Source organism: Mus musculus, chromosome 18 (assembly GCF_000001635.26).
Source record: "Mus musculus strain C57BL/6J chromosome 18, GRCm38.p6 C57BL/6J".
Classification (NCBI taxonomy): Eukaryota; Metazoa; Chordata; class Mammalia; order Rodentia; family Muridae; genus Mus; species Mus musculus.
In genome coordinates this window covers 42,091,708-42,108,109 of record NC_000084.6, presented here as the reverse complement: position 1 = coordinate 42,108,109, position 16,402 = coordinate 42,091,708, and the positions used below count along the sequence as shown (strand labels likewise).

Below are 16,402 nucleotides of genomic sequence, written 5' to 3'. Positions count from 1 at the left end.
GAGCAAACTTAAAGAGGTCTTAGCACACACGGGTCTTAATGAAATTACTGGAGTCAAAACTTTAAGTACTGCTTTAAAGTCTCAATTTAGATTTGAAGTAACATTTGAAAAGTAGGTTCCCAATTAGACAAACCACTTGATTATTTTCTTCCTCCTAGCAATTAGCAGAACAAATGAAGCAATGGTTAGTTTCATGATAATTTTGAGAGTTCTCACCATTACTAAGTTTAGAGGTAAATTTGTAGAGAGATTATCCAAATGGATAATCATTAAATTCAGAAATTTTGAAAAAAAAAAAGTTCTCAGAAACGGGTGATAAAATTAACGCTTAACCCTTCAACCCCAGAGATAAAAAGAAACAGCTCAAGATACTGCAGGAGATCAGGCCAAAGTCTCCCCTTCCTGTGTTTGCTTAGGTACCAAGTGCAGGTCCTAGGAGAGTTAGCTTTGTCTCCTAACATCCTTATTGTTTCCACTTAGCAAATGGCCCCACCACTGACCTAGGCACACAAGTCATAGAGTAGTGATGCCCCAGGTTGCTTTCCCATGCCCTCCACCTATGCAATTCCCAAGCCAGTCCTCCTGAGAGGTAGAATTTGAACTTGTCAATTCATTTGCAGCCTAGCAGTCAGTGTTGCATCCTTTCCTAAGGGAGCCGCCATGCAGCCATGCAGCCATGTAGCCATGCAGCAGCCTACTCATCTGTCCTTCCATGTTTTTCTCCCCTCTTTTGAATTTTTTTTCCCCACTGTATCTCGGAAACCCAAGTCTGGGCCTGGTCATTCACATCTGTGATCAGAGCATTTTGGAAGCTGAAGAAGGTAAAGGCTAGCCTGTGCTCTACGTCCAGCCTGGACTAGACAATGAGACCTGGTCTGAAAACAGAATAAAGTTAACTCCTACCCACCAACCCACTGAAAAATGGCAATCAAACAAAACAAAACAAGCCTGGTCAGGTCACTGCTTTCCTAAGAACTTTCTATGGCTTCTATGGATCTCTGTGTTAGATCTTAGTTTATTACAGTAGATGGCATCTCCTCGAGTATCCACGTGGTCCCCTTTCCTCTGCTGACTTGGGGTGATGTGACTGGTTCAGGCCAATGGGCAGTGGGGGGCAGTGTTACTTCAGAAACCCTCCACCCTGAATCTACAACCCACTCTCCCTTCCTGTAGAAACTAGGAAGGAGGCATGCTCCAGATGTTGCAGCTAAAAGATGGCCCAGCCTTAGTGTCGGCTCCCAGGTGGCTGTGAAGTCACTCGGCATCCTGTGCTGAACATACATTTTAGGTAGGAAACACCATCTTCTCTGTTAAGCCACTGAGACTCTGGGGCTGCTTAGTATGACAACATTACCTGACCTGTTCTGATGGTTCACAAAATGGTTTGTAGTTTACTACAATTTACTTCTTTGGCTTGGTGACCTGGCTTCGGATCTAGTGGTCTCTGGGTCCTTCTGGTGCTACTGCTATGTCCCCAGCTGCTTTTCCCTCCATTCATACACACCTAACCTTAATTGCTTCGCAGTCAGCTCAGGTGGGGCTTGCTGACCTCCCTGAGTTAGCTGCGCTTCACAACCCCCTAACAGTTCTCTTCTCCCACCGTTGGCATCATCCATCATCCTTGTAATTCATTACCCGAGTGCCGGACTCTGTGACCTCTGGGACTAGGGACCCATATCCGTCCTGTATCTTTAGAACTTATTGAAGAACCTGATGGAGCCAATGAATGATTAAGTAAGTGAGAGAACCAGACAGGGTCAAGGCGAATGGTTTATTTCTTTCTTTCTAACCATCTTCAGATAGGTTTTCATTTATTCATTTTAATGCTTTAAAAATCACTGTATTGTTATTGGATCCCAAGGCCTTGTATAAACTGGGCAAACTTATTTATTTATTTATTTATTTTATGGAGAGCCTGTTCTGTGTTAGCTGGCCTGTAAAGTCTGACCAACTCGTCGTGTTCAGAGAAGACAGATATCAATCAATGCTCACCTGGCTGCTGACATTTTCTGGACTTTTTTTCTCCCAGCAGAGTCTCATAAAATGAGTGAAATTTGAACAGACAAGGAAGCAATGGGCAGGTGTGCCAGGAAGAAAAAGGCTGGTGGAATGAGACCTTTGAATGCACAGCGCTCTGTACGGCTCTCCCTCCACCCTTCCCTCCACTGTTGCTTTGACTGGCTGAGTGAAGGATACACATCTCCTTGAAAGCTGGACCATGCTTAGGAGACACCCTTCATTGCAGAACTTGCTTTGGCTTTCAGGCATGGAAGAACTGGCTTCTTCTCAACTCTGCCTCAGTTCTGTTCCCCCGCCCTCCTGAAGGGTGGGGCCACCACCTTCTCCTCCTTTTATAGCTTCCCGATACTCACTTTCAATACTTTTATGCACGGTAAGCACCCAGTAAATGCACTTAAACAATGAAAACTCTCTTTTGAATCTGCAAACGACTTGCTTCGAGCTAGGGCGAGGCTTGTGGCTAGTGAGGTTAGAGACTAGAAGTTAGATAATTACACTAGAGAAATAGATAGCCTAGCTTGTTTTTTAAGTTAAGCTTTTTTTTATTATCATTATTATTATGCCCACAGACGTAAGGGGAATTAGCTCAGTATGTAAACTGCTTGTTATGCAAAGGTGAGGACCCCAGACCTGTGCTTGGAGCCCAGAACCTGCATAAAGGCTGTGGTAGCACATGCCTGAAACCCCAGTGCTGGTGGTGACAGCATGGAGGCAGGAAGATCCTGTTGGCAAGTATCAACAAACAGCAAGTTCCAGGTTCAATGAATGACTCTCAAAAAACCCCATGGAGAACTGTAGAGGAAGACACCGGATGTCAACCTCTGGGTTCCACTTGCAATTTTAACCTCTAGTGGTCACTACTCCCAATATGTTGGTATATGTTGGTACATGTTCTTGTACCCCTTGTACATTTTATGCACACATTTATAGAGCTGCTTTCAACCTAGTTCAACTTTATTTTACTGTGGTAGAAAACACATAGGGCACAGTTTCATTGATTTAAGTGCCTGATTCAGCAGTATTAAGTACATTCACATTGTTATGGACAGACAGATCTCTGGTATTTTCTCATCTTGAGGATTTGGAAATCTATACCCATTTAATTTGTTTTCAGTTCAGCAGTAAATCATATATTTTCTCATTATATCAAGTGCTCTACAATATTATTCTTTAACATTTGAAATGTTATATAACATTTTTTTTCCTAGGTGGTGGTGGCGCACACCTTTGATCCCAGCACTTGGAAAGCAGAGGCAGGCAGATTTCTGAGTTTGAGGCCAGCCTGGTCTACAAAGTGAGTTCCAGGACATCCAGGGCTACACAGTGAAACCCTGTCTCGAAAAACAAAATAAAACAAAACCAACCAAATAAACAAAAAGAGTAGGCCAGGCATGGTGGCACACATCTTTAACCCTAGCACTCAGGAGTCAGAGGCAGATAAGTCTGTGAGTTTGAGTATAGCCTTGTCTACACAGTGAGACCCTGTCCCTCCCTCACAGTGAGTGCTTACTGTTGGTTATTTCGATCATTTCCACGTTTTCACAGTTACCAATGCTATGGTGAGCATTTTGTATGTTTTGTATAAACAGCTTTATATGTTTGTTTAAGTATTTCCTTACAATCAGTCTTCAAATATTAACATAAAGTTTTAACATGCAATTGTTAACATAAAGTGGTGCACACTTTAAGGTTTTTTGTTTATAGGTGAATTTTCATTTTGATGCAAGAACCTTACCACTTTACATTCTAAAAAACAGAATAGAAAAGACCCATTTCTCTAGATTCACCAACATTGTGTGTTACTGGGTAGAATGAGTCTCTTTAGAGGCTCTAGTGAGTTTTAAGTCTCATGTTAAATAAGAAATTCTTTTAGCCATCACTGGGGCATACAGACCCTTTTGAGCAACTTCAGATGGGAAAATCACGTACGTACCTCTACAAACAAGATGGGGAAGATGCCCACTTTATCTCCGAGCTTTCCCTCTGCCCAGTTCTCATCTACACGGCTGATCACTGTGATGACATCATCCTGAAAGAGAAGGCCTCACGTCAGCTCTACCCTCCACTTTCAGGTGATAAAACCTTCCCCTGAGATCAGTTTGAAACAAGGAGCAAGGGGGTGGACTCTTGAGTAGGTTGTGTGGGAAATATTCCTGGCATCACAGAGGATAGTCCTTGGGTCACCAAGATTTTCAAAAGGAACGGAAGTGATTTGAGGATCAATGGAACTTGCTAGGAAAAAAATCGGAATACTCCAGTCACCAGCAGAGTCTGTGGAATGTTGTTCATTCGAATTTTGAAGACTTTCCAGAACACACTCAGTTTTAATATATCAAAAATAAAGCAGCTTTCACTTAAAAGTTTCTAACTACAAAAAAATTACATATAAAGTTGCAGAAACATTTTAAATGTTGATAAGCAAAACAAGTGGGTTCTATCCACATAATCTGCCAATAGCGTGGTTGACTTTTTCTTGATGTTTTTGTAGTAAGATAAAAGATATATACATATAAATATTGATTTAAATTATTTTCAAGACATACATAAATGCATTTAGTAAAGTTCATACATTTTGGGTTTTTTTGTTTGTTTGTTTGTTTGTTTGTTTTCAAGACAGGGTTCTCTGTGTAGCCCTGGCTGTCCTGGAACTCACTTTGTAGACCAGGCTGTCCTGAAACTCAGAAATCCGCCTGCCTCTGCCTCCCAAGTGCTGGAATTAAAGGCGTGCGCCACCACTGCCCGGCTTATACATTTTGAAATAAGCTGGAAACTTATACCTCGATAGGAACACTTTTTTTCCCTTCCCACCCATGTGTGTGACATGTACCACTGTGGGTTTGGAGGTCAGAGGGCAACTTGTGAGAGTTGTTTCTCTCCTTGGACCTTGTGGTTTGGGGATTGAACTGGAGCCAGCAGGTTTGGCAGCAAGTCCTTTTTATCTTCTGAGCTATCTCCCTAGCCATCACACTGTCTTTTTGCTTTTCTCTGGAGCCCAGGCTGGCTTCAGTGACCCTCCTCCCTCAGTATCCCAAACGCTGAGATTGTAGGTACAGATATGAGCCACTACATTTACCAGAGGGAAGATCTGTGGTTGACTTTGGACATACTGTGTTTAGGACTGAGTTTAGATTTTTCTAGTGAAGCTTCAGTGTTCCACAGTGACAAAATTCTCTGATCTGGTATCATATCTTCCCATTGATGTACATGTGTCTTCCATTAGACTCCCAGTCCCATGGAAGGAGGGATATCGCTCCATCACTGTTCCAAGTGACTGAATTGTCAGTTGGTGGGGGAGGGTGATGACTTAGTGGTTAAGAGCACTTGCTCTTACAGGGGACCCAGAGTTGGTTCCTGGCACCCACATGGTGGTTCCTAATCATCTGTAATGTGAGTTCTAGAGAGCCAATGCCTTCTTATGGTTTCCACAGGTACCAGGCACACACATGGTACACATACATGCACATGGGCAAAATACTCATCTATATAAAATGAAGATAGATTAAGTATGTTTAAAAGAAATTGTCAAATAATTGGTTTAGGGAATGAAGGAGAGTGTGGTACAACTGTCCCTGTTTGCAAATCCCTAGAGAAGTTGGGGAAGCAGATGTTGTTTTCTGCTATGTCTTCCTAGGAACTCAGTGTCTAACGTGTACTATACGGTTGATACTCAGCAAATACTTGTGACATTAGACTTTCTCTACCTATTGTCTAAGTGTGAAGTTTGTAGTTCAGGTTACAGAATGACCTTGCTGTGAATGCACTGAGGAACCAAGAAAATAAAGATGGTCATCATTTCGGAACACACAGGGCAGTGAGGTGATTTAGTCAGAACGAATCCGAGGTGAAATCTCATTCCTCATACTAGTAAAACGCAAACACTTTACAGAAGACGTTTACTGAGGAATTATAATAGCACCACTTCATGTGCTCCCGTGTTAACCTGTCATAGAAGAAAAGAATAAAGTAACCCCAACTTAGATTTCTGTGAGAGGATTTCAACAGCCTTTGAAAACACAGTTGATGACCCAATTAAGTGTTTTCTTTTGTAAGTGTTGCCATGGTCTTAGTGTCTCTTCACAGCAATAGAACATTGACTGAGATAGTAACCATGTAGTTGAAATTATACACATAAACACACATTGCTTACATATTTGTGGTTGCTCACACACACAAACATACACACACATGTGCATTCATGTGTAAAATGCGTATTCTTCTTAAAAACCAGCAAGTATTAAACAATGGACTCTGGGTTCTGCCATAGTCTGTATGTAGTGTGGGACTCTTACCTTGAGGAAGGTCAGGCAGTCCTGGTTCTCACTCTTATCCTTGTCTCGAAGGTCAAAGTTGTAGAGGGCTCTGCAGAGTGGGGGTGGTTGGGGCAGCTGTTTGATGACTTCCACAGAGCTGGCCGGGAAGATCCCGCTGACGCCATTAATCTCCCCCTGGTACCAGTTCTCATCAAGCTGTCTCCGAAGGAGGATGACATCGCCTTTATTAAACTTCAGGTCGCCAGGATTCTTCCCTCTGTAGTTGCACAAGGCCTTGGCTCGAGGCACCTGTAAGTGACACAGGGCAGAAAATAGGAACTGAGATTAGGGGTGGAAGAATGGAATGTCTCATACCAACTACTAATGATAATCGTGTGTGGATCATTTGTCTCATTTAATGTAAATAGCGGTCTTAGTTTCTCCCACTTTGCTCCCTTCAAATACTCTCACATTCCTTTCTCCACTCTCCTTCAAATTCAAGGCTTCTACCTTTACCAATTGCTATTGCATGCATATATGTCCACACATGCACACATATAGTCCCAAATACAACCTCCTCGGTTTGTATAATAATGTTCCTTGCCTGTTTTCAGGGTTGACTGGCACTGGATAACCAACTGTTGTGCTCTGATCTGGGGAGCACTGCCTCTCCTGGGGAGCACTGCCTCTCCTGGTCCCAGCTTTTCTTGGTTGTCTGTAGTGCTTTGTGTAAGATGAGATCTCATGGGCTTTCCTCATCCACCTTAGCAGTACCTTGATTTTATATTTTGATTTGGATGGTGGTTTGTGGCTATAGTTGATTGTTCCCATTTATTTACAGCACTTTATTGACTATACAATAAATACATATGAAAGAATTTTAAATCAGTGTTTATATGCAGGTATCTTTTATCACTACAAAGGTATCTGGAAAAACTAGTGGTATTGTCCTTAATCAGCTTATACTGGGATTGCATGTTGGTGAAACCTCATGGAAATAGTTTCTGATATTACTAGGAGACACAAACTCCCCAATCGCTTGGCTCTCACAATCTTTCTGCCCCTCTTCTGAAATGTTATGCAAACCTCAGGTGCGGGACATCACTGCTCTGCTCACAATATCTAGGAAACAGAAACAACACAGTAACCTTTTGAGACAGAAGTTCACCATTCAATTTACTGATGAAGCAGAGTAACGGTGGTTTGGTAACTTGCATAAGATGACAGACACAGTTGGGGAACGGTATCAGCAAACATTAGCTCTGAACCGAGGAGTTCTGAGTCTAGAGCTTTTGTTGTTAATCCTGATACTGGGAGTATGTGTTAGGATTGACTCACTGCTATGTGACTTTGAGTGAATGTCTTAGTCAGGGTTACCATTGCTGTGATGAAACATCTTGACCAAATGCAACTTAGAGATTAAAGAGTATAAACCCTTTGGCTTATCCTTCCACATCACTGTTTATTATTGAAGAAGTCAGGACAGGAACTGAAGCAGGGCAGGAATTGGGAGGCAGGAGCTGATGCAGAGGCCACAGAGGGGCGCTGCTTACTGACTTGCTCTTTGTGCTTGTTCAGCCTGCTTTCTTATAGAACCCAGGACCACCAACCCAGGGTGGCACCACCCACAATGAGCTGAGCCTTCTCACACCAGTCATTAATTAAGAAAATGTCCTACAGGTTTACCTACAGCCCTGGTGCTATGGAGGCATTTTCTCAATTGAGGTTCTCTTCTCTCAGATGACTTTAGCTTATATCAAGTTGACATAAAACCAGCCAGCACTGTGAGTCAATGATTCTTTCTGGCTCCATACTGATTTTGCATTCTGATTCTGTCTCTTTCTACTTATGTGATTAGGGTTGTTTAACATTTTTTTTGAACTATGTTCATGTATAAAATAAGATGTTAGTAGAATGTCTACCTCATTATGGCTTTTGCGAGCAATAAATAGTATCCATAATGCATCAAACATCTTGCCTAGAATATAATATGTGCCCGGTGAATGTCTTCCTTTATTTAGCATCATGTATAATGGGGAACTAATGACAGCACTTTTACCTACTCCTCAGCATTGATGGGAAGAAAATGGGAGTGGAAACCACCTGCAGATAGGAAGTGGATTGTGAGGGTACTGCAGCATAATTTGGCTACAGCCTTCTGCAGAACTGTGGACCTCATGAGCAGCTGGATCATTAGGAAACGCAACTGAGACAAGGAAACAATTAGTCAGGAATCAATCACAGCTTTTGAATAAAAATCGGCTCGTGAATCGTCATTTGTCAGATTAGTTGTCTGTCTAAATAATTAATGCAGTCAAATGTTTCCCTCCACTCACCCATTGAGCCTGGTTTCTCCACACAGGAATGATCTCAATATGGTTTTATTTGAGGTTGGCTTGGCACATTGAAAGTTCTAACAACTCAGGTTTCAACAAAGACCTTTCTCTCACCAGAGACACTTGTGTATGTTTTTCTAAGCAGTGGGATGAAACAATTCCCTTGCTGTCCCTAGGGGAGATGGAAGAATTTAATTCAGGTCTTCCAGCATTTTCTAGTTCTACAATGCTCATTTGAAAATACAATTCCAAGCTAATTGTAGAGAGCTCTCACATCCCCTTGGCAATGGATAACGGGGCTGTGGATATTGGAAGGAAGGCCTGGGGCTTAGGGAAATACAAGAACACAGCTCACCCTGGAGAAACTGGAGGGTAAGTGAGCAAGGCACGTGGAAGTGGTTCAATAAAGTATGACACACATTCTCGTGGTGAGAGCTCTGTAGTCATTAAAGCTGATGTTGATCCTTTAGCATGAAGCATCACTCTAAATATGCTGTTCAGTGTAATAGAAGTCAGAGACAGGCCTGTGGACTAGATTATCATCACATATTAGCTTAACTGCTTTGGAAAATGTTAGATGTCTGAACCTCACAACACAGATTATTTTTAAGGAACAGTGTTTTCCCCTAAGTGTTTAGTTCTGGTTTTTAAACTTTTATAACAAAATGATCATGTTGCCTATTAAAATCAGACAAACCTGGGAGAAAAAAGAATGGGGCAAAGCTTATAGATGACGGGAGGGCCTATGGAAGGAATCTGGGAAGGACATGAAACTTAGTGGTATAAGGACTGTGACCTGTGTTGCGGGAGATGCTATGTGAGAAACTAGCCTGCAGAGGATGAGATCAGAGGATGCCCAGGAAAAACCCAAGTCTGTGAGGCATCCTGGCTTGGAATTTGGAAGGACAGACATTGACCAAGGCTCACATGTGTCACATTTTTCTGGGCACATGACTTCCTGGCTGAGTACACTTTAAGTCTTCCTAACTGCTGAGTTCTGGTCCCTGGAGTGGAAACCTTTCAGAAAAATCTTTCTGAAGGAGACTGTCTTCTCTTCCCTGGCTCCATCCATCCCACAGATGCACCTGGAGCTCTGACTGCCATCTTGAGTAATGAGGATGAAGGCTACTTCTAAACAGGGGAAAGATCCTGCCACACGGCCTTGGACTACTTCCTTACATAAACTTTTATTTTGATGTATTGTTCTTTTTTTGTTTTGTTTTGTTTTGTTTTTTTCGAGACAGGGTTTCTCTGTGTAGCCCTGGCTGTCCTGGAACTCACTATGTAGACCAGGCTGGCCTCGAACTCAGAAATCCGCCTGTCTCTGCCTCCCGAGTGCTGGGATTAAAGGTGTGCGCCACCACGCCCGGCTTATTCTTTTTGATTTATAAAAAGAAAAGGATGAAATGATAAGGAAAAGGGAATCCAAGTCCTTTACACAATGATGCTAATATATATATCTATATACATATATATCTATACCTATATCTATATCTATATATATATATATAATAGTTAATACTATTTTTCATATATACCAGATACCATTATTTCATAATGTATCTTATTTAATTCTCACAGCAATCTTCAAAGTATATACAAATTCAAATTTCAAAACTTAGAAAATTCGAAATCAGAACATTCAAAGTTGCCCAAATTTACAAAGTGAGACGGTGGTAGATTCAGGATCTGAACATGGGACTTTTTTTTTAAGTACAGGGTCTTAACCATTAAGTTCATGTTTCTCAAAATAAACTATGTGGTTTACCTGTCTCAGAGGGTGTTAAGAACACATAGCCCAGACCCCAGGCCTGAACTATTTGCTCAGTCTTACTTGTAGTAGGCTTTCTCTTTTTCTGTAGCTGCATTTTAATTTTTACGTAGCTATTCTTCCATCCAGTTTGATGATATGCATTTAAGCAACGCCTTTTTCAAAATCAAATGGGGGCAAGGGAGATTTGATACAAGCTTGTAAATTACTAACCTACTTTCTTCTTTTCCTTCCGGGAAGATATTTCTAGTGCAAGTGGCATACGTATGTAGTTTAATGAGTACCGAGGGAGGGTATTAAAGCAAAGTGGTAGAAAATGCTTAAAGTCCTTTGAAGCTGCCTCAACTTTGAATCTCTATGATGGTCCTAATTGTCCGCCTTCCTCACTTCTCCATTCCTCCTCAGCACGGGGAAGTTCGTGAACACGAATTACAGATTCTATATTCGGCGCAAGGCTCTCCCTCTTCGTTCCTCCTTCTGGATAATATGTCCCTGGTATTCTTGGTACTCCCATTATAGTGAGAGAAAACACTGTCCTCCATTATAGGAAGGGTGGAGGGAGGTAGGAGGGGACAGAAGGGGAAAGAGAGAGAGAGGCAGAGAAGGAGAAGGACTCTGAAGGGTGTGTGTGTGTGGAATGAACATGTCTCAGGGTTCTTTCAGGCCACTGAAGTTTCTCTTATGTTATCATACTACTGAAATTTTCATCTGTGAATCTCACAACCCTACAGAGCAAGTGGTGTCACCCTGTTGTATTGATTGTGAAATAGAAATTCTGAGATGGTTAATGTCACCAGATGAAGTCTACACTCAGCCAGTATACACCAGGCCGGAGAAAGACTCGGGCTCATCTAACCCCAAGGTCCTGGTATTTCTGCTACACTCCTTCTATGCCAACTGAACTCACCAGAGTGTCTTCCCATCATAAAAGTCGCTGGGGCTGTTTAGCAATCAAAATCTGAATGGAGCATGAATGCAATTGGCTTGATGTTGGCTGCATTAGCATGAATTATTGAACTCCAGAGCCCTTGAATAAAAGCTAAGCACCTGAAAAGTCTCAGATGGTTGATTCTATCCATTCCTCAATTGTTTCCTCCGGGGAAATGACTCCAAGTTCTGCATCTGCTGTTACCCTATGTGCAGTTGGCACCAGCTTACTTTTATGGCTCATAATTATGTGTGTGTGTGTTTTGTCTCTGCAGGTGCAGGGGTGAAGGGGTGGGGCATAGAATGGAGGACCCAAAGGCCATTATCCAACTTTGTCATGGTATTTTACAGAAGAGCCCTTCTTGGATTCTGTCTCATGTGTTCCTTTCTACTGCTTACTTTAATCTGTATTCTTTAGCTGGAATAGACCAGATTTACTGATTTCCAGTGATTTGTTGAGTGTGAAGGCATCTGGGGCCCTTGGACACACTTCCTCGTGGCTGTGTTGAGAGGACTAATGAGACACATTATGTAGACTACCTAGTAGAATGTGTGGCAGTACTAAATACTACACAAACCAGGATGCTTAGAAATTCATGCCCAAAGAAAGAGGAAGAATCAGCCTGCTGTTAACATCTGGCTTGACTTTCTCTGCTCTACATGTCAACCATTTATTTGGTTTTCTTTCAACAAATATAATTTGAGAATCCATCATGCCAGGCATTATACAATGTGTTTGATTGATCTAATAGTCCACTTGGTCAAATGAAAATCAAACTTATACAAATAAATATAGAATTACAGGCTAGAGTACATTTAATAGAGGAAAAGAATAGGGGACAGGAACCCTTAAGGCAGGAAGGAGGCAATGTACAGGGAAGATTAGCATTGTCCTCACGTCTATATCTAAACCTCCACTCTATTCTTTTCTGTGTGTTTCCATTTTCTGTCTGTGACCCTTTGTTGTCGTCTGCACTCTAGCACCAGGGCATCCCAGGGCTCCTTTATGGACCCATGTCATGCCACATAGAGGCATGGCATCCTTCCTTCCAGTTCCAAGGTGATACCAGTCAAGGGCTCAGGACATGCCAGCCCTCTTGCCCTGAGTCCTGCCACTTCCTGATTCTGGTAGCAAGAAGAAGGGGAAGGGACGCAGATGTTTGTATCAGGTGGACAGAGAGTGGGCCGTCCAGATCGGTCACTGCCTTTTAAGGTTTGCCATTCATGTACTTTCCTGTTTCCTTCTGAAACATTTCCCCAGTGTTTGCTCTGGAGTGATCTCATTTATCTAACACTGAAGGTAATACCAGAGATGTCCACTTCCATATCTCAGGCTCTAAATGCAAGCTGATTCTTAGCCAATAACTAAGGATTGTTTTGGAAGTGGGCTATGTGCCAATTCCTACAGATGTTCAAACAGAGAGCATTGAAATCCTCAAAACCCAAGATTTCTCTCACCATCTCTTTCTCCAGGAGGGCACAAGGCATGTGTAGGAAGGTAAGAGGTGAACTGAAAGATGGGAAAGCACCATGATACCGGCCTCCCCCCACCCCAACCTGGCAAACAGCTCTACTCTCTCCCATTTCTTGTTTCTAGAGTAGGCTTTCCCAATAGGTGTGGCAAATGGCAGATGTATCTTGTCCCACATGGCTGGAGAATTGAGCCAAATCCATCATGCTGAGTGAAAAAACTAAGCCAAATGTTATTCTAGCTACCACCTTCCTACTAGCTTAAGATAAAAGGGTATGCTGGCAGCTCTCCTCTGCCTTTATCCCCTAACTTAATTGGTCCCCTTCATCTCAATGTGGAGGGCTCTGGAGATGAAAGAGGAACAATGAGAGATAACATAATCTAGGCAAACAGCCGGGCATCTCTGAGAACGGGGCCGTCCAGGATGAGGTTCTAGACATGGTCCCTAGATGGAATCTACAGCTCTCGTACCATGCCCTTGGATGAAGCAGTAAATTCTCTGCACCTCAGTTTCTTCTGATCCAAAGAAGGTGGTCATTCATTTATTTTTTTACTATTTCTTCCAACTCTAAAGATGACAGTTTTTTTTTTAAGGTGAAAGATTCTAGAAATATCTTTAAAATATACTTAACACAAAGGTAATGGATGAGATAAAAGCAAGTTGTCCAAATGATAACTGTTGGACTGGAGTCATGGGTAGAAGGCAGTTCAGTATGTTTTTCAGGTTTTCTGTGTCCAGTTCTTCTAGGAATTGCTGGTGAGGGTGTCACCATTGGGACAGGCTGTTATGACAAGGAAAGAAATGGCTACAGCTCCCCTTCCCCCCGCAGACCATTGGGGAAAGTGACTTCGAAGAGAGCTAGCGCTAATGCAGCTGGCAGCATCTATTGTTAAAAAGTGACATGTCTTCAAGAGTTGCAAGTGTGTGCACAAGTGCATGCATGTGATTATGAGGTGTGATCTCCTTCCTGGGGTGTTTCCTAGGTGACTTCGAAATCCAAGCATGTAGACATTGTAGATTAACCAGAACAGGACTTATCAAGGCATATTCTTTGTACCTTCTTTGTCTTCTTGAGACCCCTTAGCTGGATTGCACCCCCTGTCTTGTGAGGGGTTCTATACATCTTTGAGTATAGCATTCATCAGCCCTCACTGTAATTGCTGGCTCACATGCCTGCATATCAGATCGAGTTCTGTAACACTAACGTAATCACCTCCTACCCTCTGTACCTAGTGACATGTACACTCACGTAGTCATCAGAAATTTTCTGAGGACCCACAATAAATAAGATGGACCCAACTTTTGCCTTTATGGAACTCACATTCTTCCAGGGCCTAGTCAACGCTTATTAATTTGCTGAACAAGTAACCGAGTGAGTGAACATTATTTAATCAAGCCATCTCACTTAAGCACCACTCAAATTTTGGCATTTTGTTTACAGCGTTCTTCCAATAAGACTACATCATATACAACTAATTATTTCCCCAAAAGTGGAGACAAAACAGACATAACCACAGATAAATACTGCATTTTTGTAAACTGCCCATTGGAAAGGTGCCATCATTTAAAATGTGGTTTGAATTGTATCTGTGTCCAGGGTTTCCAAAGGCATTTGCCTTGGGGATTCTTGCTTGTGGTAGACATTTTCCTTCCCAGCATGCCTCTCTGCATTAAGTCTCTAATCTCTGGTGCAGGTAACCATGCTGAGTGACAAAAATTGACAGATGGCAGCCCCAGTGAAGGGAGCAGGCGAGAGCAAGGAGCTATCTTTTTCCGTCTATTCAGAACATTGAAATCCAGTTTATTGCTAGCCACATGCGCCAAAGAAAGCAGTTCTCAGCAGCTGTTGACCTGAGAGGCTCCAGGCTCATCTCTGCAGGCTGGGTGTCACTGACACGCCTCTGGCATGTCAGGAAATAGGTTGGCATGAGGAAGTGGCTCTTCATCCTGGTCTTCTCTGAGAGGGCTGGCTTTGGGTGCTCCTATCTCATATGACAGAGAGTTGTAGCACTGCTTTTTCAGAAGTCACAACAGATCTGTGTTGCTCTTTGTTATAGGAAAGCTTTCTTGTGTCCAGGGGCTCTATTCTTATCATTCCTTTTGCATGCACACATGCAATGCTTTATGTCCATTAACTTTTGCGGAAAGACTCATGCCAAACTTCCCAGTATGAGCCATCCTACCTTGTTTACCTACGTGATATCACTGAGCATGGTGTTTGGAAGAGATGGGCACTTGACAGTGGGCAGGAGCTGTTCTGACATACCCGTGCAGGGTTCCTTGCATTCACACTCAGACATGAAACACTTCTGTAGTCCAGCATCATTGCCTTTCCGCAGGTGGGACTTTAGGATACAGTTTGTATCAAACTTTTGTATTTGTTGTCACTGGGCTCTAGATGCAACACTGCATGAAACCATTATGCCTGTTTGATAGCAGAAGAAACTGAGGCACGAGGACACATGGCTTGCCTCAGATGACACTGCTGAATTTCTTCTCTCCATATCTATCTCTGGGCATCTTCCTCTCACATTGACCACTGCAGGTCCTGGTCTGTATCCATCTCTGGGCATCTTCTTCATGCTGACTACTGCAGTCCCTTAGAGCTTCTTTTTGAAGCTACTTGTGCCTCATAATTTCTTATCTCTTAAATGTCTTCCAGAATAGTCTCCTCCTTCCCTTCCTCTACTGCTCAGCTGCTCCGTGTTGTTCAGGTCTCAGCTTAAACGTCACATCTTTAAATAGACAGCCTGAATTAAGGATCATCCCACTAGCTTTAATGACACTCTCCACTTTGCATTGTCAGTTGACACCTGACCCTTCTACTGCACACTTAGCAGGAACTGAAAGCTTTATGTCTCTAGGGCCCTAATGCCTAACGCAGTATCTAGCCCAATAAATGTTTTTCCCCAAAGGACAAATGAATCCATTGACAATGGTATCTGAACCTCAAAATGTCCACATTCTTTCCTACCACAAACACCAAAATTGATCACAAATCTCCATAAGCTGATTGAGGTGTTTTCATTTTAAAAACATTTGTTTGTATGTATGTATGTATGTATGTATATATGTATGTATTTATTTGTGTGTGTGTGTCTATGTGTGTGAGTGTAGCTGCCAGAAGAGGGAGTCAGATCTCTTGGAGCTGGAGTTACAGGAGGTTGTGAGTTGAGTATGTGGTGCTGAGAATTGAATGTGGGTCCTCTGGAAGAGCAGCAGGAAGTGGTTGTAACTGCTGAGCTGTCATCTCTCTACTCTCATTTGTTGAGGTTTCTTTAGGGGCTGGTTAGGTTTCTGCTAGAATTCACCATGGGTGTGGCTCACGTACTCTGCCTTGACATGGCCCCCTTGGGCTTCGCAAAGTGTCTTGGGAGGAAGCTGAAACCTACTCAGTGTGCTATAAAGTGTGCTTGTTGTATCCATGCCAAGACAGAAATACACCAAGGGAGAAACCTCCAGAGACACCTGCAAGGAAAGGCTGTTCTGGAAGCAGCAAGCCTTTTAATAACCGAGTCTTACAGATCACACGAATTCTCTCAGTTTCCATCTGAGGAGGCAGGAAAGGGCCAGGCTGCTTGCCTGCTGGGGAGCTGCTGGCCTTTTATTACATAGGGAAAGCTCTCC

General features: G+C 42.6%; 1 protein-coding gene across 3 annotated transcripts in view; it reads right to left on the bottom strand.

The window, feature by feature from the left end:
* The window catches only part of Sh3rf2 (SH3 domain containing ring finger 2), a 106,194-nt gene that overhangs the window by 50,586 nt on the left and 39,206 nt on the right, over positions 1-16,402 (bottom strand). For 2 of the 3 annotated variants that reach the window (XM_006525955.2, NM_001146299.1), the window contains 2 exons: positions 6,309-6,578; positions 3,953-4,048 (listed from right to left, as the gene is read on the bottom strand). In XM_006525955.2, coding sequence (XP_006526018.1) covers positions 3,953-4,048; positions 6,309-6,578 — 366 coding nt within the window. The remainder of the gene's footprint in view (positions 1-3,952; positions 4,049-6,308; positions 6,579-16,402) is intronic. The other variant, NM_172966.3, reaches the window with a different exon arrangement.